The following is a 22,098-nucleotide window of genomic DNA, read 5'->3' on the forward strand; positions in this document are numbered from 1 at the left end:
ACAAAACATCCACCACCAAATTTGTGTGGCAAAATCCTGATTCTCAATGTGATGACATTAAGAGGTGAGGTCTTAGGAAGCATTTAGGTCAAAAGGATGGAGTCCCCACAATGGGATTAGTGCTCTTATAAAGACTTGAGAGCTTTTTAAAAACATTTCTTTAGTTGTAGATGGACAATGCCTTTATTTATTTTTATGTGGTGCTGAGAATTGAACTCAGTACCTCACACGTGCTAGGCAAACACTCTACAACTGACCCACAACCTGGGCTGACAACAGCTTATTTTCTCTTTTCCTGCTCTCCACCACGTGAGAATACAATGCAAAGATGTATCTTTGGTCATCTGTACACCAGAGGAAGTATTCACTCACCAGACATGGATCAGAGGGCACCTTGATCTTTAACTTCCCACTCTTCAGAACTGTGAGATGTTACTTAAGCCACCTATACCATGGTAATTTTTTACAATATGAACTGAGACATCTCTTTTCAACAAAGTCTCCCCACCACCCCCTTAATTTTCCCTTCCCTTGGTCAAAACAAATGCAAACTTTTGAGTGACATTCATTATTATTATTATTATTACCTCCACTTTGTTTATCCATTTTTATGCAGTGCTGAGGATCAAACCCAGTGGCTCCCATACAAGTGCTCCACCGCTGAGCCACAACCCCAGCCTCACATTCATTATTTTGATTATGGTGATTTTATGCACTTTTGTGTATGTCAAACCTAATCAAATTTTAAACGTGTGGCTTCTTATATTTCAATTGCACATCAAAAAAGTTGTAAAAATATGAGAATTTAATAACCAAATTTCATCAGTAACGTTATAACTACCAGTAATGTACCAACAATGGTATATTTAAAGAGGCCCCTTTTATGATTGCTATTTTGGATTTAACTAGTAGTACTTATTTATTCTATTGCCTTCCTCCCTCCTCTATCCCCAATTCCCATGCCCCACCTAGCCCTTGAGCAAGCAAATAACTATAATAGTGTCATAGTCAAGTTGATGAATTCTAATTCACAATAACTAAAATATATCAAAGTTCATACTTCTTTAAATTTATCCAGGTTTTGTAATTTAATCTCTAAATGTGTTACTTGGAGAAATTAATTTACCACAAACCAGTGTTATTGCTTATGTCAAAACTGTTGGGGTAAGGATATAGTTCAAGGGTAGGATCTATTCTTAGTATGCACATGGTCCTGGATTCAGCACCCAGCAATTAAAAGAAACAATTATCTACTTAGATTACAACCTCTTTTAAGGACAGAGCTAAATCATTTATCTTGATTCCCAAGTTGACAAGCAATGTCTGGTATAGAGCATAGTGAGGAGAGGGATAAAGAATAAGATGTAACACAAGAGTAGGAAAAAAAGGATGTGTGTGGGTACTGATTGTGCAGGAACTTGTAGGCCCTGATTAAGACTTTGGACATTTTTTTAAAAAAACAAAGATGGGGTCTCTATGTTGTCCAAAGCTGGTCTTTTTCTATCTTTCTTTCTTTTGGGGGGATGAGGGGGGATGTGGATTTAATCCAGGGGCATTTTAACTCTGAGCTACATCCCCAGCCTTTTTAATTTTTTAAATTTTGAGACAGGGTCTTACAAAGTTGCTGAGGTTGTCCTTGAACCTATTATCCTTTCTCAGCCACCCTGCCCCGCCCAAATCGCTGAGATTATAGGTGCACCTGGCCTAAAGCTGGTCTTGAACTCCTGGACTGAAGCTATCGCTATCCCCCACTTCAGCCTCCAGAGCAGCTGAGATTACAGGCATGTGCCACTATGCCCAGTTAAGACCTTGGATTTTATGGGTTGTGATATGAAGTCAAGAAGAGGGTTTTAAGCATTGAATGGACATTGTCGACCTTCTATTTTAAAATAAGATCATTCTGGTGGCTGTGGCGAAGAACCTGTATGAAGGAAATATGGAAGCCGAATAGCTACCAATGAATATACCAAAAGGAACATGTTCACTAAAAGACACAAAAATTTTCATAGCAACTTTATTCATAATAACCACAAATTGGAAACAATCCAAATTTCCATCAGCATTAGAATAGATAAATTGTAGTAGAGTCATACAATGGAATACAACACAAAGTAAAAATGAATTGCTTCTACTACATCCACATGGAGTACCCTCACAAACATGTTGAACAAAGACACGAAAGAGTGCATATAATTATTCCACTTATATAGTTTTTAAACAGGTAAAGCTAACTGATGGTGATACAGGTCAGAATAGCAGTTATCTGTATGTGAGAAAGGCATAAGGACACCTACTGGGGTGACAGAAATATTTTCTATCATGATCTGGGTGGTACATTCAAACATACACTTAATTTTTGTCAACTTCCAAGTTTTACATCAATAAAAAGGCAAAAATATATTGAAAAAATTGTATAAATGGAGAAATATAATCATGTTAATCAGTAGTGTTATCTTCCAAATATTTCTGGCTTTCCTCCCTTGTTGGGGAAGGATTATGCTCCTAGGACTGAGGTGTGGCTGTGTTACTTTAAGGGTCTACAAGTTATTTGCCAAACTTTTTTCACTTCCCAAATTGAGCAGCCACATCCCTGATGGTAACTGCTTTGTCAGCCTGAGTCCCAGAATGAGGAAAATAAAGAACAAGGATTAAGAAACTTTTTCTGTAAAGGGCCACAAAGTAAATATTTTAGGCTTTGTGGGACATATACTTGCTGTTGAAACTTTTCAACTCTGCCACTGTAAAACACAATCAGCCATAGAAAATATATAAATGGACAAGGCTGTACTCCAATAAAACTTTTAAAAAATAAATAAAACAATTAAAAAATAGTAAAAAAAAAGAGAGAGAGAGAGAGAGAGAGAAACATAAATCAGGATGGATTTTGACTATGTGCTGTAGTTTGCCAATCCCTTACCTAGAACAAAGTCCCTAGACAAGTTATTTGCAAGAGACAAGTTATTTGAAACCCTAAGATTTTGTAGCGGTTACTGAATACTGAACCCAATGGCCTAGTGATTAGTTGGCAGGCATTCAGGAAATTACTACTGGAGGATGAAAGAAATAACTTACACAGGGACAATTGCTATTAAGGAGAGGCCAAACTATTCCTTGAGATAAACTAGAAGGCTGATAATCTACCCTTTACTAAATAAAAAGAAAAACAAATTATTTTGTGGTTGATTTTGGCTGCATCTGACAAAATGTAGAGAAGAAATAACTCAGAAAAGAACTTGTCAGTTTACAGGCAGAAATGGAAAGAAATAGAATCATAAACTCAAATACTTACTGGGTAGAATGAAGCAACTTTTCAATTATAAGACAAAAGTGAAAAATCCTTTCACTTAAAGGTTGATTAAATAGTTCTACAGCAAGGATCAAATCACTGGATGACTGCCATATCTACTGTTAAGATCTCTGAATGAATTAATATGACTCAGATTAAAAATCCAACTAAGAGTATAATGGTAGTTAATCCTGTAAATTAGAACAGTTTAAGGAAAAAGACTAAGGGTATGGCTCCCCTATTTAAGACTGAAGGCCTGTTACCCAGAAATTAAGTTCAGAGAGGCATGGAAATATGAAAGCAAAGAAATATAGCATATCTAAAAGTATGAATTAACTATACAGCACTTTTGGGTCATCTTCCTTGCAGAGGTGATAAGAACCTTATGCAGGTGGGAAAGCAAATGAACTGAATAACTAGTGACCAGAGGATGAAGTCATTCTTCTATTTTGTTAAATTTACTTACTTTTAAATTCCAGAAGAGCCAGAAATCATCTGTAAAGGAAAGTAGCAAAATAAATAGCATGCCATTTTCTCCTAGGGTTGATGCCTACAAAAGGAAAAATGGATATTAACTCTTATGTGGCATTATCTTTCTCTAATACTGAATGTAACTTTTTAATTACCGAAATTTAATCTTAGCTCAATCTAAAAAGCTGTCCAATCTTTTCTCTCTATATGTAGGTTCCTTTGGAAATCTGCCTTTAGAATAAAAGAAAAATAAGACTATATCATGAATGGACGTGATATTACACAGTGGATTTACGTGAGTACAGCTGGGTTTGAATCCTAATACTCACTGTTTACTAGGGAAAATTGCAATCTCAGTTTGTTTCCTTGACAACATTCACATTGTGAACCACATGCTAAGCACTGCACTAAATTCTAGGAATACAATAATGAGGTCCCTAGTCACAAAGAACTTAGCTTTATTGTTAATTTGCAATGTGTTTTACAACTACCTAGTGAACAGGTAGGATGACTGTGAAGGTCAAATGCGACTGTGCTAGAGCTTCAAAGATTGTAAAACACTACACAAATATTTATTTATTCAAACATTTCTTAAAATGCCAGGCATTGTGCTAACTGCTAAAGATAAAATAGTGAGCAAGGTTTATATGGTCCCTGCCCTTGTAAAGCTTAGTCTAGCAGTGATCAATAACCAGTAATAAGAACTAAGTGTATGGCAGGAAGAACATGGTGTTTAGGGAGTTTAGTTCAGGGGAACTAGTCTAGAGGCATCAACAAAGGCTACCTAGATGAAGGTACATATAAACTGAGACCTGAAAGATAAATAAAAATTTATATTATATTCTAAGGGCAATGATTAAAGCATAGGACTGGCATGAACAGAATGACTCAGTTTTTGGCTTGGGTAAGGGCAATTGGATGGTTGGTAGTAGTAATTCTGTTTACTGAAGAAAAGAAGAACAATGAGCAGGAGGTTTGGGGTTAAGATCAATGATGTGTTTTGGTACCTGTGAGGCAGCAAGGTGGATTTGTTAGCAATTAAATATATGACTTGGGAAAAATCCAGAAAAGAAATATGAATTTGGGAGTATTTGCATACAGGTGGTAACTGAAGCCATGGAAGGAGATGAGATTGGCTAGGGAGATGGAAGGGAGATAAGGCAAGGGAGAGTAGGTAGCCTTGAAAAAAAAATAAGAACAGATATTTAAGGGAAGAGGTGCCTACAAAGAAGACTAAGAAAGCATACCTGGAACTAAAATCTCCTCAATCTAAAGTAACAGTTCAAGGATGGTAAGGATATTGACAAGGACTTAGTGAGCTTGATAGAACAGTCTGAGTGGCAAAACAGAAAACAAGGAGAGCAAATTTTTCAAGAAACAAGTGGGAATGGGAGATATGGGGAAGTAATTGGTAAGGACACAAAGTTGTTTTTTTGTTGTTTTTTTTTAAATGGTACTTATTTCATCTATATGCACTGATACAACAGGAACAATAACAGCTATATATTTATAAAAGAAAAGACTGCCATGCAGCTACAGAATTACTTAATACAGAAAACAGTAAAATACACTTTTTTTTTTTTTAAATAAACAAGACTAGTTATAGCAAATTCTTTTTTGCTGAGGATCAATGTTAAAATCCTTGCTTTTATCTCTCCCCACTCAGTTACTATATGGTGCAAACTAATTTTAGTTATCACGTTAAGCAAAACATACTAGAACTTCACAAAATATACAAGATTTCAATATGTGAGGAACTGGGATTAGAAAGCAGAAGCGGCCTTCAAGTCTTACAAACTTTCTCACAAGTAATAAAGCATTTGCTGTGAAAGCAACACTCAAAAACTATCGGGAAATTACCGGTAGACTTATTTTTTTCAGTTTTTCACTGTCATCTTTTCAGATATTTGAGCTTATTCTTTGCTAATCAAAATCTCAACTTGATGTTATTAATATATAAGAGGTTTATCTGCCCTAAACTAATTGTGTATACTAGGAGAGAGCCCTTTAATCTGATTCAGAATTAATTACTGATTTACAAATGCTATTATGTGAGCTACTGGAACCTTTATTGCACCTTACCAGCTAACCTTGGAATACTGAAATTAGTCTCCCCATCAAGTATTCCATCAGTTTACCCAACTTGCCTGTCTAATTTTGCTTCTACCGGTAATTTGCCCTGTTTCTTGACATAAGATAATATGTACACTGGGGGTTTACGGGCAGGGAGAGATAATTCTTCATAATGCCAGGCTGTTGTATATACTGCAGGAGGGAGCGGTCTTTAGGTTGAAATGCCAGCAGAAACCCCCCCAGCAAATAAGACAACCAAAAAGGTGTCCCTTCACATTTCGTAGCATCCTCTAGAAGGGAGGGTTACTGCCTCTGATTGAGAAGCACTGAAACAATTTTGCTTCCTAGGCTCTAACAGCATCCATTAAGATAGCTTGTGCATCACTTCCTTCTAAATTCTTGGTTGTTTCCTGGTTCCTTAAATTTGCTGGATTAGAGACCACAGCATAAAGTGCTGCAATAGTTAAAGACTTAGTAGCACAAGTTTTCAAACTGTACTTGGGAATCTATGATATACAAGTTAAGTCCTGTTTTTAAATTAGTTTTATATATTGGACTTTAATGTGAGATTGCCTTGTCACAATTAATATAAGTTTAAAGTAACTATTTTAGCACAAGACAGATGTCTTACTAGAAATGAGGCAATACTATAATCTGTGAATAAGACCAATTCTTGAAATTTAAATATTTCTACTTGTGCACTGTCTTTACCAAACGTGTGAGATAGTCTTAAATTTTAGAATAAATCAATTTCCAGCAACTAGCAAAATCTGATATCATTTTAAAAGTTTCCTTTAAATAGGATTTCTTTATAAAGCGTTAACACGCACATAAAATAAGCTAAAATATCTCACACCTCCTCATCATGAAGTGCAAAAAGCTGTTTTTTTCCTCACCCTTTTGATAGGGCCAAACTGCTGTCTAGAGTAGGAAAAAGAATTGCTAACTAGCAATGGTTAAGATTCTATACTTACCAAAGTCCTTTGATAGGCAAGCTGATAAAACATCCCCCAGTTGTGAAAAATTCAGGGAAAACCCCCAGAAATTGGTTAAGTCTTATCTCCAAATTGCAGGAAGCCTCCTAAAATCAGCAACCTAAAAACAATTCTTGCTCCTTTGACTAAATTTTTTATTACTTCCTCTGTTAGTAATATCAGATTCACTGGGGTGAATGGGGGAAGGTAAGAGGAAGGAAATCTGGCAATATTTATTTCAGACTCAGAAATGTTTTAAAAATATAGTCTCAAAACATTTTGTTAGACAAAATACCTCCACTGTATGTTATGTTTTTCCTTTTTTGAACTCATGAACTTGCTATGTGAGTTTTTGCAAATTAGTTTAAACACTTAAGGGGTTGCTAACTTCAGACTACAGGAATCAAAATTTTAAAACTTCATTAAAATAAAAGTTAAATTTTTGGCATATATTCTCAGAACACCTTAAAAACAGACTTCTAATTCAACTAATGTTGTCAATATTAAACTCCTTAAAATCAATTATACCATAAAAGTAAAAGACAATGACTTTGCCATTAAACAAAGTTTTTTTAAAAAAGGTGGTATTCTCATGTTTCAGTCCCATGCTGCCATATGAAAAAAAAGGCAACTGTCAGGAGGTTCTGAATTGTGATTGATTTGGATGTCTTGTTTAGTAAGCTTGGTGTTTTCCAACAATCCAAATTAGAAAACTTGGGGGGAAAAAAAAAAATCAAAACAGATTTTTGCTTCTGATATTCTTTCAATGTTGTACTACAAAGGCTTATAGATTAGCTTCATTTATTCCTCTCACAAGATCATCCCAACTGGGAACCATTTCAGTTGTGGCAACCCGAAACAGGGCTTGAAGATGCTCATCTGTCAGTGGCTGGCTCAAAGTGTGTTGGTTTCGAGTCAGATAAGAAAAAGCCTTTTCACAGATTTGGTTACTGTCGAACAAGGATGCCACCTTATAGGCAACCCCTTTGATAATTGGGTAAGATTCAGCAGGCAATCCAGCATAGAACTGTCCCAGGGTTTTGACTCTATATTCATTCCAAAGGCTAGTATTTGCCTGAAGTTTTGTCAGCTCCACTCTTACTGAAATAGGTGCATATTCGGGTTTAAAGTTAAATGGATTTGAAAAAAGTTCTAAGTCCTTTTTGATGAATCTTAGGTCCTTAAAATGTCTCTCAAAATCTTTCTGCAGACGAGAGATCACCATTTGATATCTGTCGGGATCAAATATTTTTTGATCTTCCTTATATTGCTGTTTAAGCTCATCAACAACTTCTTTGAAAGCAGGAAAGTCTGTTAGATTTTTTTCTTCAATATGTCTCTGAAATAAATTCAGCTTACTTTCAAAAGTACAAATATGGTCAAAGGCAGAAGCAGCAAAGACTTTACTAGTTTGCAATTCTTCACTGAGTTCTTGAAGGTAGTTCATAACATCCACCAAAAAGCCAAAGTCACAAAGCCATTGCTTGTCTGTGAAATGGACTGTTGTTGCCCCTACTGAAACCAAGAATGCTTCTATTTCTTTTCGTAATGAAAATATTAATTTTAAAGATTTCCCTCTTCTAAGCCAGTTGTTCAGACATCGTCCATTAATCCTTTCACCATGCTCTGACTCAGATTCAGTTAGTAAAGACTGAAACTCCGGTCGCCTAACGCCTCTGGTCTTAATTAAAACTATCCATTCTGATATGGTATTTACGATCTGATTAATATCTATGTCATAAGAGCTCAACAGTTCCAAGTGAAGAAATCCTGAATAGTGGATAACATTCCAACAGTTGGGACTCACGGCCTTTTCTCTCATGTATGAGACCAGTCCTGAGTTCTCACCAATCATTCTCAAAGTGTGCGTCGTGGTCAGTCCAACCATTCGCTGCAAGCTAAGCCCTGCTCTCTGCAAAGACTCTAGAATGGCCGACATGAGTGCACCAACACTGAAGTGATGAGTCAGGTTGATTATGGTCAGAAGGTCTTCCTGCACCTCCAAATCATGGCCCACGCCACGAATAAAGACCAGGAGATAGTTCTCATAGGCCACAAAAGCCTGGTCGTCCAAGGCAAGAGAATAGGCTTTAAATTGTCTGGCTCGGTTAAAAAGCTGACAACGTAGATTACTGTCAATGCTCAGAATCCTCTGCCTTGTGATCTCTGGAGACAAATTAATTCTTTGCAAGACGCCTACATGCTCCGGCAGTACCTCTTTTAGCAATATCTCCATGCACTGGTGTACAAAGTCCCCCTCAGCCCAGCCGCGACCCTTCAAGGCCAACAGGCGACAGAGCCCGAGGCCTGCACGAGCAGCTTTCTCCTCTGGAGTGAGCAAGGTGCTCAACGACATGTCGCCCTGACGCAGACGCTCCACCAAGGCCGCGCGATCGCCCTCCGCCACATACCGCTCATAGTATTCGTGTTCCGCCTCGTAGTGGCGCCTGACGTCACGTTCGCGGGTAGAAGCGACAAGGCGGCGACAGACCAAGCACAGGGCCCCATCGCCCTCTGGAGGTTCCACCACCAAGTAACGCTGGGTCCATTCGGGCCGGAAAACAAGAGCCTCGTCGACTTCCATCTTGCTCCTTTTGGGCGTCATCCACATTCTGCCAGAGTACACAAGAACAGGATCAACCTCAGAGAGGCCGCAAAGCGAGGGGAGGAGCCCGACTAGCGGCAAGCAGCTCAAGCGCTCTGCGCCAGATCACCTCAGCAGCCGCACACCAGCCTTTGCCATGGAATCTCCGTTCCTATTGGCTGGAGATTTCGTAGTCCCTGTAGCTACGACCAACAAACCAATTGGAAGAGCGGACAGTGATTTCTAACGCGCAAGCGCACATCCTTCTAAGCGAGTGCGAGGCAGCCTTAGGAACAGACGAAGAGGCCCAGCAGCCCACGCAGTTGAGAAACTTGATTGGCATTCAAGCTGCCCAATCAACAGCTGCCACTACAGGGTGGTACAGGATGGTGTAAACCATAATTGAAGGAAGACCAAGGGCTTGAGGGACTGAAGTGATTGGCTGAAGGTACTTCCGGCGAGCATCTAGACGCGACTTGGGCCTCTCTGGCGCCAAAATGTCGCTTATGGCGGGGGTTATTCGGCGGCTAGACGAGACAGTGGTGAATCGCATCGCGGCGGGGGAAGTTATTCAGCGTCCAGCAAATGCGATCAAAGAGATGATTGAAAACTGGTATGGAGGGAGTCGAGCCTGGTTCACTTAGATTCTACGACCTAACGGGCCGCTTCTCTGAATGGCGCGGACACGCCTCCGTGACGAGGGCGGAGGCGCATCCGGCGCAGGCCGGTGTCATTGGAAGCCGCTGGAATCCTGGGCGCGCGTGCCGCCTTTTCCTTTCCCGGGAACCGAGAATTTGTCCACTGCTCTCGCGATACCTAGATTCTAGGGCGTGTGGGGCGCCTGTAGCAGGGGTGTGTTCGGCCTAGCTTTAGTGGTACCGTTAACTCAGAGAGCTACTTAAAATTATGCAGAAGATGCGAAATTAAGGATGTATAAAAATTTATCGTGGGAGAAAAAAAATCTTCTTTCAGTGTATACCATGTTATCAGTTTCTTATTCAAGAAATCAAACGTGTTCAAAGGCACAATTGTTGAGTTTTATTAAAAATAAATCGTTGGGGGCTAAGGCTGTAGCTCGGTGGAGAGCTCGCAAGCACGTGTGAGGCACTGGGTTCGATCCTCAGCGCCATGTAAAATTCAGTGAATAAAACGCATTGTGTCCATCTACAGCTAAAAATATTTTTAAAAAATAATAAATCATTGGAGTTTTAAGACAGGCTAGTGGACATTGGGCTTAACTTTGAATTCCCTTATTACCAAGTCAGTGGCCTCACTGCCTTTGACTTTTTGGAGAGGTGCTTTGAAGATGTCTGACTTATTAGGGCATCTGTTGATTCTAATGCTTAGCCCTGTCTCAAACATGGAACAAAGATGTTGAAAAAATATGTGGAAAGAAAATTGGGCGTGAATTGTAAACCTTACAAAAGACAAGGACCCAAAGACTATGTCATGTCCTTTGTATTAAAATCACTTGATGTTAATAAAGTCCATACATTATTAGAAAAGAAAAATCTTCTTTCTGGTGAAGAATGACAGATTTGTAGAAAGATTCATTGTAAAAACATAAATCATTCAGAGCGATGGGACTGAAAGAGCAGTGGGTCAGAAAGGACCTCAGAGGGAAAATAAGAAAATTGGTAGAAGAGACAACACACAAAAAGAAACATGGAAGCTGGGGACGTGTTTTCATTTGATTTGTGGTGGTAGTATAAGTCGTTGTCTGGCTTTTGTTTCTATAGTGTTAGAATAAACAGAATAACTTAAAACCAATTATTGTACCTTGCCCAAATTCTGTATAACAAAACTAAACATACTAGTTCAGTGGCTTATAATTAATTCTGTAAGCAGAGATTTTATATGGAGTCCAGTTAGACTCTTTTTAATATATGTCATGATGGCTGATACAACGTCAATAAAGGGGCTCCTGAGACAGGTCTTTAATGTTTAAATAACTTATTTTATTATTTCTGAATAAAGAATTTTCCGTGAGCAAGTCAATAACTTCTTTCTCATGCAGCTCCAGGCTGAATTTATTTTCTCTAATAGGTGCTTTGTGTGTATAAGCTACTCTCTGAAAGCGCGAAAGATTTATTGACTTCTTAAAGAACTTTCTGCCTTACCATTTTTTTCTTTACCATAGGTATGTTTTTCTTTTGTTTTGTTTTTGGTGGTACTGGGGATTGAACTCAGAGGCACCCTGCTACTAAGCTACATCCCTAACCTTTTTTGAGAGAGGGTCTCCCTAGTTACTCAGGCTGGCTTCAAACTTATGACCCCTCTGCTTTAACTTCCAAAGGAGTTGGGATTATGTGCCATCACACCTGACTATATGTTCTTAAAGAGAAGGGATAATGGAGAAAAACATTTAGAATTTTTAAAAATGACATTAGAATCACTTAGAAATCTGAATAAAATCGATAGTAAAATTAGTTGAGAAGAGAGAAAGATGTGTTTGCTGAAAGGTTCCTACTTCTGAATTTGACTTTTTTTCCCTAAAAGAATAGAAATAGTTCTGAATGACCTATTAGAAATGATGTTGTTCTTCTTTCTATCTTACACAGTATTTAAATTCATATGATGTAGACATGGAGTGTGTAAAACAAATGAAAAAACACATCACACGCACTCTTTATTTGGAGTTCATTGTTATTGCTTGACATATATTAAAATATATGCAATAGAATAGTTGCAGACTGATAATCTATTTTCTGTTTGATTTGCCAGTTTAGATGCAAAATCCACGAGTATTCAAGTGGTTGTTAAAGAGGGGGGTCTGAAGTTGATTCAGATCCAAGACAATGGCACTGGAATCAGGGTAAGTAAGACCTCAGAAAAGCAGGATGTTTGTGTGCTTCGTGTCATATCTCTGCAGGAAAATGCAGAACCTTTCCCCTTACTGGAAACTTTAGGCTTTTGTAATTAGAAATTTTTGACTGAAGAATTCAATACAAACAATAATTATGTGTTCTATTTTGTGTTGTATATTGTTCAGTGGATACAGCAGTGAATAAAATAGACAAAAATCCTTTCTCATACTACAATGGGTATTTCCATTATAGTAATGGGAAACAAGCAGGTATAATAAGTAGTATGTCATATGGCATTAACTAAAGCAAGGGAAAGATAATGGGGGAGTGGGTAGGAATGCAACTTAAATAATTCAGGAAGGCTTTAGTATGCATATGATATTTAAGGAGAGATGTAGGTAGAGATCAAGGAATAAATCATGAAATTATTCAAAGGATAAATCTTCTGGGCAGAAAGAACAGAAAAGACAAAGATCATGAGAGGAAGAATGCCTGGCATGTTTAAGGACCCACAAGGAAGCAAGTGTGTCTAAAGTAGGTTGAGCAAGGAGCTGAAGTCAGAGAGAGAACATGCTGGACCTTGTGGTACATAGTAAAATCTTTGGCTTTTTTTAGTGACTGTGGTATGATACTACTAGAGGTTTTAAGCAAAGTGTTATATGACTTGGTGGTTTTATAAAAAGTTCTTTGTTTGCCATGTGGGAAAATAGACTGCAGAAAGACAGGGCAGGAACAAGGAGGAGGCTCTTGCAACAATTCAGGAGGGTATATTAGTGCCTTGGATCAATTTGGCTATAGAAGAGATATAAGAAGCAATGTGATCCTGAGTTAATTATGAAGGCAAAGCTCTCAGAATTTGTGATTTTGGGTGTGAGAGAAAAATCAGGATTGAGTTAGGTTTTGGCCTGTATAAATGGTGAAAAAAATTGGCATTTACTGAATGGGAAAGATTATGGAAGAAACAGGTTTGGAGAAGATGGGAAGTTCATTTTGGCACACATTAAATTTAAGATTTTTCGGGCTGGGGATGTGGCTCAAGCGGTAGCGCGTTCGCCTGGCTTGCGTGCGGCCCGGGTTCGATCCTCAGCACCACATACAAATAAAGATGTTGTGTCGGCCAAAAACTAAAAAGTAAATATTAAAAAAAAAATTAAGATTTTTCTTTGTGTGAGGGTCTGAAATGCAGTGTATAGTTTGCAGGTAAAAATTTGGGAGTCGTCTGCATTTTGATACTGTTAAAAAGCATAAGACTAGGGGCTGGGGTTGTGGCTCAGCAGTAGCGCGCTCACCTAGCACTGCAAGGTGCTGGGTTTGATCCTCAGCACCACATAAAAATAAATAAATAAATAAAACAAAGGTATTGTGTTCAACTACAACTAAAAAGATATTTTTTAAAAAAAGCATAAGACTCACCTAAAAAGGTGCTCAGCGTTAGTGAGAAGGAAGTGCAAATACAAGCCACAGTGAGATACCATATCACACCCATTAGGATGACTGTTATCAAAATAATAATAAAATTATTGGCAAGAAGGTAGAGAAATTGGACTCCTTGTGGATTGCTGATGGAAATGTAAAATAGTGTAGCCACTATGAAAAATAGTATGGTGATTCCTCAAAAAATTAAACAGAATTGCCATATGTTTCAACAATTCCACTTCTGTTACACACAGAAAGTGAAAGCAAGAACTTGAACAAATATTTGTATGATCATGTTCATTGCAGCACTATTCACGATAGTTAACTGGTAAAAATTCAAGTGTCTATCAACAGACGAATGGATAAACAAGATGTGATACATATATACACACAATGGGATGATATTTAGCCTTAAATAAGAATAAAATTTTGACAAATGCTACAGTATGGATGAACCTTAAAGACACTATGTTAAGTGAAATAAATCAGTCATAAAAGAGCAAATATGTGATTCCTATTATAAGAGGTTTCTAGAATAGTCAAATGCATTAAACTCAAAGTAGAATGGTGGTTTCCAGGGATTGGGGGAAGATGAAGAATGGAGAGTTATTGATGATTGAGTACAGAGATTCAGTTTGGGGAAGATGAAAAAGTTCTGGAGAGGTTGCTTAACACTGTGAATGAATCTATCACCACTGAACTGGATAATTAAAAATGGTTAAGATGAAAGTTTTATGTTAACATGTATTTTATTACAATTTAAAAAGTTGTAGATATTTAAAAGTTTTTCTAATTAAAAAAGTAGGCTATGAGACCGAATGAGATCATCAAGATAGTGAGTATAGATAAGGATGAGGTCCATGATTGAAATCCTGTGTTACTCCAGGGGTAGGAGGTAGAAAGAGCAAATGACACTGAAAAGGAACAGCCTAGTAAGAAAGTAGGAATGCCAAGACAATGTGGTATTCTGAATACAAAGTGAGGAAATCACCACTAATTTAAAAATACTTCTAAGAGAAATTTATTTCTAAATTGATAAAATGGAAATTCAGGAAGATTTAGAAAAATGGATAACATAATTATTTGCTTTTTTAAAAAATTTTCTAGAAGGAAGATCTGGATATTGTGTGTGAGAGGTTCACTACAAGTAAACTGCAGACCTTTGAGGACTTAACCAGTATTTCTACCTATGGCTTTCGGGGTGAGGTAAGTTAAGGTTTAAAGAAATGTGTAAAATATCCTCACATGATGACATTGCTGTCATTTCAGGATATATTTCTCAATATGAGAGGTAATAAGATTTGGTATTTTTTACTTGTTAAATATATGCAAATTTGAAACAACTTAATTAAATTTAGTTTCCAGGACTGAAAAGTATTCATAAATATTTAATATTACCATGAACTCCCCAGATGTTATGTGTCACTTGATAGAAATACCCAAAACCACTTATAAAGTTTTCTTGTCAAAAACTGAAATGTGGAGCTGGGTGTGGCAGTGCATGCCTGGAATCACAGCTACTAGAGAGGCTGAGACAAGAGGGTTACAAATACAAGTATAGCTTGGGCAATGTAGTGAGACCCTGTCTCAAAATACAAAAATTAAAGAAGATTGGGGGTGTAGCTGAGTGGTAATGCATTTGCCTAACATGTCAGGTCCTGGGTTCACTCTCCAGGACCACCAAAAAAAGAAAGAAACAAAAAAGTGAATCTGGGGGCTGGGGTTGTGGCTCAGTGGTAGAGCACTTGCCTAGCACTTGTGAGGCACTGGGTTCGATCCTCAGCACCACATAAAAATAAAATAAAGGTATTGTGTCCAACTACAACTAATATATATATTATGTATATAATATATATATTTCATTCATATATATATGAATGAAAGTGAATCTGCTCAATATTTGAATCTAAGTAGCAATATAGGAAAAACATAGAAGTCAAGCAATAGTAGAGAAGGATAACAATCACCTCTAGATTAAGAGAGATTTAAAAGGCCTTATGAATCAACTTCATTTACTAGAGCTTATTGAATCCTAATGTGAGCAAAGTGTGAAAAAAAATGAGACATATTTGAGATGTATTTGAACTATTTGATAGCATTAAGGAGAAATTATTAAGTCTCTTGTTATAAAATATCATGAGGTTCATTTGAGCTTGTGTTTTTTAAGATACACTCTAAATTATATGTGGGTAAAATTATAGGAATGTATGATATGGAAAATAGACAAAAATATTTTTAAGACTGAATGGGGTCTCTATTTTTTAACTTAATTCCTATGGATACCTTTTCATCCAATAAGTATAGGCCTACATAATTTTTAATGGGTACACATTATTTTATTATGTATGTATACTATAGGTTGTTTGAGTGACTTCCTATTAAGACGCTGCTGTTTTTTCCAGTGTAAAGCTTTGATGAAATACTGCATTTTGTTTAGTTATTTTCTTAGAATAAATTTATAGAAGTAACATTCCTGGGTAAAAGTAGACATACTTTTAAGACAATTGGTAGTGTTTTCTTATTGCTGACTGCCCAAAATTACCACAAACTTAGTGGCATAAAACAACACAAATTTATTATCCTGTACTTCTGGAGGTCAGAAGACTTGGAGCTTACTTGGTCATTTTCTTTCTGGAGGCTATAGAGAACCAGAGAAACTGTCATGAGTAGTTATTTTGGGAAAACAAGAGTGGAGGTAGAGAAGAGGAAAAGAGCCTATTACTTTTCATTTCAGGGCTTTCTGTAGCTTCTGAACTTTTTATCATCATGGGCATGTATTACTTTTACTTAATTTTTAAAAATTAAAACGTGTCTCTGATCTAATCTGTGTAATGTTGTTCTATTTACTTCAAACCAGAGTGTTCTCAAACATCCTTGTGCTCATAGTGATAGTGACCCGAGGCTGCCTCAGGTCAAGCTCCAGAGACACAGTTTCATTCTGGCTTTGAAATTCCCTGGGTCAATTTCCAAGCCCTTGGTCTCTGGAGCGTTGCCCTAGCTGTGGAACATCTTCAGGGCTATTATCTCACTGCAGTTAAATAGGGAAGATTTATTGAGGGTTTGTGCCAGTCATGGTTCTCAGCAGATGTATGTATTAACTCTTAATTCTGACAGTAGCCCCACAGAGTAGGTTTTTCAGAAGCCCTGTTTTATACAGGGAGAAGTATACAGAGTGATGAAGAATGTAGTCAGGGCACACAGCTAGAAAGTGACAGAGTGGGAAACTGAACCAGGCCCTTGACTCCACAATCTGAGCTCCTGTCTGTCTGTTTCCCTGTCAGCAACAATGCCTCTTTGAAGCAGCAAGACCATCTGCTGGACCATGTGTAGTGTCACTCTCTCTTCCAGATGTTGTGTAGTACTGTACTACTGTACATATGTAATGTTCTTCCTTACATAGGTCTCCAAATAATTTGCTTTTTTTAATGATGAAAATTACATAAACCAAGGATTCTTGACAAAGTAATCTCTGAGCCCGATCCATGTTGCTTTTTTTGTTTTTGCCCAGGCTAGTCACAAACTCCTGAATGCAGGTGATCTTCCTGCCTCAGCCTGCCAAGTAGAGCTATGTTCCTTTTAATGAACTGAACCTCCTTCAAGTGTGTAGAAGCTGTTATGAAGACCCCATTATAGCACAGTTTCTGGGTGGCATCTTTATATACTATGTGGTCCTTGTGAAGAGATTCAGATCTCAAAGGACCAGGAAACCAGTCTGAGTTATAAGGGGAAAGAAATGGTCATGGGTTTCTAAAATATATTTTGATTTAATTGTATCATTTAAATTTTATATTTGTAAACATGTAATTGCTTATTAAAAAAATAGCTTTGCTGGGCACAGTGGCGCGGCACACCTATAATCCTAGCAGCTCAGGAGGCTGAGGCAGGAAGATTGTGAATTCAGAGCTGGCCTTGGCAAAAGTGAGGTAATAAACAACTCATTGAGACCCTGTCTCTAAATAAAATACAAAATAGGGCTGGGGATGTGGCTCAGTGGTCAAATGCCTGTGAGTTCAAACCCTGGTACCTCCCTCCCAAGTTTTGAGTAACAATTTATAGCATCATCTATTTGGAGTGATTTCATTATCCATTTCTGAAGGCAAGTTTTAAAATTTATTGAAGGGGTTACAGGTATGACTTAGTGGTAGCATGCTTTCCTAGCATGCATGAGGCCTTGGGTCTTCAAAAGACAATGTGTTAAGGTCTTGTCCCCAGCTTGGCATTATTGAAAACTTTAAGAGGTGGGCCTAGTAGGAGGTCTTTAGATCATTGGGGGTGTGCCCTTTAAGGAGGTAATGGGCCCCTTCCTCTCCTTCATTTCTTTTGGCATTCCACAGCCATGAGGTGAGTGACTTTGCTTCCCCTATCCCCACCCATGCTCTTCACCATTATTGTGCCTTGCTATAGGCTCAAAAGCACAGAGGCTAACTCACCATGGACTAAGTCTCTGACTGAGCCACAGTAAGACTTTTCTCTTTATAAGTTGTTTATTTCACATATTTGTTCTGTAGTAATAGAAAGCTAACTAATACAATGGCTATAGTTCTACCACCTGAATATAATTGTTGTTAGCACATTAATGCTTTGATGGGTTTCCTTTTGGATTTTTTAAGAAATATATTTTCATGTTCTAGTGATTATGTTACTGATTCAATTTTATATCCTCTCTTTAAATGTCATCAAAGTGCTGGTTGTTACCACAGGTGAATACAGAATGAAAGAGGCAATTTAGATAAGCTTTCCCTTTTGACGAGGTGGGAGATTGAGCAGTGTGTTATTATCTTATTCTATTTCCTTTTCTTTCCTAGGCATTGGCTAGCATAAGCCATGTGGCTCATGTTACTATTACAACCAAGACAGCTGATGGAAAGTGTGCATACAGGTATAGTGCTGACTTATTTTACTCCTGTATGTTCATCTTGTACTTTTTGCCTGGATCTCAGAGTAATCATAACTAAATACCAAGCGTGATCTTTTTTTTGGCTGAGATCTTGGGTAAGTTTTCTTTCCTCTCTGTTGTTAAATTGATAATCCACAGGGATGATTACTAGATGATATTCTTACTTCTTGGATTCTTAAAATATAAAATGTAACATATTAAGTATCCAGCAAGGTGTGTATCTTACCCATAAATATTCTGAGTAAATGGTGGTTGCTGATGTTAATTCTGCTTCTTTATCCTTTAGTAGGATATCATTTGGGGCTGATTACAGGGCTGTGACTGGGATGCTGAAGGCTCATAGTACCGTTGCTGGCTCCTGAGCCACCAGCTCATGCTATCTTTATGTTCCTGGACTGTCTTGCCTTCTCATGAGTGGCTGCTTGCTGGCTGTTCTGCTGACACAACTTCCAGAGGCTGATGAATGGCCTTGGAACAGAACAAAATAGAATTCAGGGAATCAAAATTGCACTTCGTTTTTATAAGCCCTAGCTATTTACTAGATGAAGACAGGTGTACCCAATTCATGCCAATTTTTTTTTTGAAAATTAGACATACAGATTATTTGTCAATCAAAATAAAAAATTTCAAGTTCTAATGGTTATGTTATTGTTTTAATTTTATATCCTCTCTTTAAATATGTCATCAAAGTGCTGGTTGTTATCACAGGTTAATACAGAATGAAAGAGGCAATTTAGATAACCTTTCCCTTTTGATGAAGTAGGAGATTGAGCAGTGTGTTTTTATTTCATTCTATATCCGTTTCTTAGTCTTCTTCAGCAAACAAATGTGCAAAGTAATGAGCGCTTCAGAGTATACAGCGTGTAAGCTAGGGGAGTTGACTAGGTGTGAATTATAATTGCCCCAGCATCTGGGTGGACTGGTATGATTTGAATCATATAAAAAAAACCTTGGAGATCGTTGCGAATTATTGTGTCCCAAATTAATTCTTGACCTCTGGGATCATGTTTTCCCCTGCCTAGGATCTAGTGTCTCCCCTTTTGTGACCGCATGAAATCTGGAGTCATCATCTTGGCAACCAGTACCTTCCCAGTGTGTCTTTAGTCTGCCCTTCCAGCCTCTTCTCGAGACACATTCTCAGCTGCCATGTATTCAGAAGCCTCTATGCTTTTGTTTGTTTTCCCCTTCTTAGATGGTCTTTCTTGGTTTCTCCACCTGAAACCTTCCTCCCTGAAGCCCAGATGAACTGTCCTCTCTTCTTTGATGCCTTTACCAGCCCTCACTCCCACCCAGGCCATATGGCTCCTTCTCTAGATCACTTAGCACATTCTTCTGTCCTTTAGGTAAAACTGTCCCCTCTCTAGGGCAAGTGTTTTCTAAGACCTTTCTTTATCATCAGTGCTTCCATAGGCTTGGTACATGGTTGCTCCTCAATCAGTGATTGCAGAATTGTATCAGACGTTTACTATTGTCTTAGGCAATGGCAAAACTATAGTAGCTCAGAATTTAGCAGCTAAAAAAATCAAAATTTGCTCGAACAGGGACCATTTTTTAAATTTTAATTTGGTTAGAATTAATATGAAAGTAATAGAAAAAGTAAGTAATAAAGAGAATATATGATATGCCTGTATTTTAATTTGTTGGTATAATTTTTTTACAGTTTGGATAAGTATCTCATTTTCTTTTTTTATTTTATTTTTTTTTTATTAGCTACACATGACATTACAATGATCTTGGCAATTCATACATTTGAATCATTGGGGTATCTCATTTTTCTGATTGTACAGATTGCAGAATCACACTGGTCATAGAATCACCTATATACATACCGCAATCATAATGTCTATTCTATCTGCTGAGTATCTCATTTTCTATTAGATATTAATAATCTTGCATATTTTCTGATTAGAGCAACTTACTCCGATGGAAAGCTGAAAGCTCCTCCTAAACCATGTGCTGGCAATCAAGGGACTCAGATCACGGTAAGAATGTAAATTGCTGAAAAAGAGCTTTGTATAAATATTGAAAAATAAATGTCTTGGAGTTTTTAGGCTAATAATAAAATTAATTTTTGCTAGTTAATAGAAGACCAAAGATATCACCCTGTAAGCAAGAAAAATGATTCTTGGGTTTTGTGGCATGGCAGCCTGCCCACCCTTTTATCTTTTGTAAGGAGTTGGGATGGCAAAAATCAGTGGCAGGGTAGTTAGAATTGAAAAAACATTAAGGTTGGCTCCAGACAACATGATTTGGAGTCCCAGCCTGATCAGTCAATGGTTGTGTCTAGAGGCAAGTCACTTAACAAGTTTTCTCATCTATTAAATGGAACAAAGAATATGTGCACAGCTGCCTCAAAGTGTATTTGGTAGATCATATGACTATATCATTAGTCAGGAGGAAGTCCATCATGCTGCCTTATTTCTAGAATGCCTTGGTTAGTCTCTTTCCATTTTCTGACCCCACAAAACATCTGCTGTCATGTTATACACTCTTTCCCGCACCACAAATCCCAACTAGAGCACATCTCCTTGAAGGTCATTCTAACATTTTAACTCCTGGGCATGATGAAGCAGGCAGTAGGCATAAATGAATGTGGTATACTTGTTAGTGCATGTTAACAAGGAGCCTTGACAGGGTGACTACAGCATGATTTCCAGAAAGTCCAAATGATCTCGGAAATTTTGTGATTATCCTTAGTTTGAAAAATATCTTTAAATGCCATGTGATATTGTCATTTTTTATAAATTTACATGTATGACCCCCTAAATTATGATTTCTCCTGAGTAAGACTACACTTTAAAATTTGTATTCATATTTTGAGTAGAAAGCAAAGAGCCTAGAGCCAGGGATGTAGCTCAGTGATAGAGCGCTTCTCTAGCATGCACAAGGCTCTGGTTTGATCCCCAGCACCACAAATTTAAAAAAAAAAAAAAAAAAAAAAAAGCAAAGCAAAAAGGCTAACATACAGATAGCTCTCATAGTTGAGAAATCAGTGAATGAATGTGAGAGGCAGAAAAAAATATTCTTCAATTCCTTTGTCAGTGTTGCCTACTTCCCCAATCAATTCTTGTAAGTATATTGTTAGTAAATATCTTTGGATTCACTACTTTAAAACTCAGGTTTAAGTGAACAATGTGAGCCTTTCTTTCCATGTTCTTCTATAAATTTACAAGAAAAATCAATCTTCTGTTCAGGTGGAGGATCTTTTTTACAACATAACCACAAGGAGAAAAGCTTTAAAAAATCCAAGTGAAGAGTATGGAAAAATTTTGGAAGTTGTTGGCAGGTACAGTCGAAAATGTGGGAGAAAGTCTCTGAGATGTTTCATCAAAGGAATGTTTTGGTGCTAGCAAATTGAAAACCATTGCTGAGCTAAATAGTAAACAGCAATACTAGCGTACATATTGTTCTGATCAAAGCTTAGTCACCAATTCTGAGCTTTTTATCATCTCCTCAGCAAAGAACAATTGGTCTTTATTATATCAGTGAGGCTGCTTTGGTGGCAACCAAAACAAACTGACCTTAGCTACCTTGAGTTGAACATAAATGTATTGGAAGACTAGAAGTGGAAAAAGGTGTGGACAGCTGCT

At 37.5% G+C, this 22,098-nt stretch overlaps 2 protein-coding genes across 5 annotated transcripts in view; one reads left to right on the plus strand and one right to left on the minus strand.

The window, feature by feature from the left end:
* Positions 1-2,000: 2,000 nt before the first annotated feature.
* Positions 2,001-9,559, minus strand: Epm2aip1 (EPM2A interacting protein 1). Of its 4 annotated transcripts, XM_027932503.2 has the most exons (3): positions 6,805-9,559; positions 3,753-3,781; positions 2,001-2,798 (listed from the first exon to the last, which is right to left on the minus strand). In XM_027932503.2, the coding sequence occupies exon 1, from the start codon at positions 9,413-9,415 to the stop codon at positions 7,589-7,591; it is 1,827 nt and encodes a 608-aa protein (XP_027788304.1). In that variant the 5' UTR covers positions 9,416-9,559; the 3' UTR covers positions 2,001-2,798; positions 3,753-3,781; positions 6,805-7,588. The 4 variants fall into 4 exon arrangements, with proteins under 4 accessions (XP_027788304.1, XP_027788302.1, XP_027788301.1 ...); XM_027932501.2 differs by having other exon boundaries at positions 2,001-3,781; XM_027932500.2 differs by having other exon boundaries at positions 2,001-3,836.
* A 283-nt stretch (positions 9,560-9,842) lies between these two features.
* Positions 9,843-22,098, plus strand: part of Mlh1 (mutL homolog 1) — a 44,293-nt gene continuing 32,037 nt past the window's right edge. The window contains exons 1-6 of the mRNA XM_027932491.2: positions 9,843-10,001; positions 12,113-12,203; positions 14,719-14,817; positions 18,417-18,490; positions 20,418-20,490; positions 21,703-21,794. Coding sequence (XP_027788292.2) covers positions 9,886-10,001; positions 12,113-12,203; positions 14,719-14,817; positions 18,417-18,490; positions 20,418-20,490; positions 21,703-21,794 — 545 coding nt within the window. The 5' untranslated portion in view covers positions 9,843-9,885. The remainder of the gene's footprint in view (positions 10,002-12,112; positions 12,204-14,718; positions 14,818-18,416; positions 18,491-20,417; positions 20,491-21,702; positions 21,795-22,098) is intronic.

This window comes from Marmota flaviventris, chromosome 1 (genome assembly GCF_047511675.1).
Source record: "Marmota flaviventris isolate mMarFla1 chromosome 1, mMarFla1.hap1, whole genome shotgun sequence".
NCBI lineage: Eukaryota > Metazoa > Chordata > Mammalia > Rodentia > Sciuridae > Marmota > Marmota flaviventris.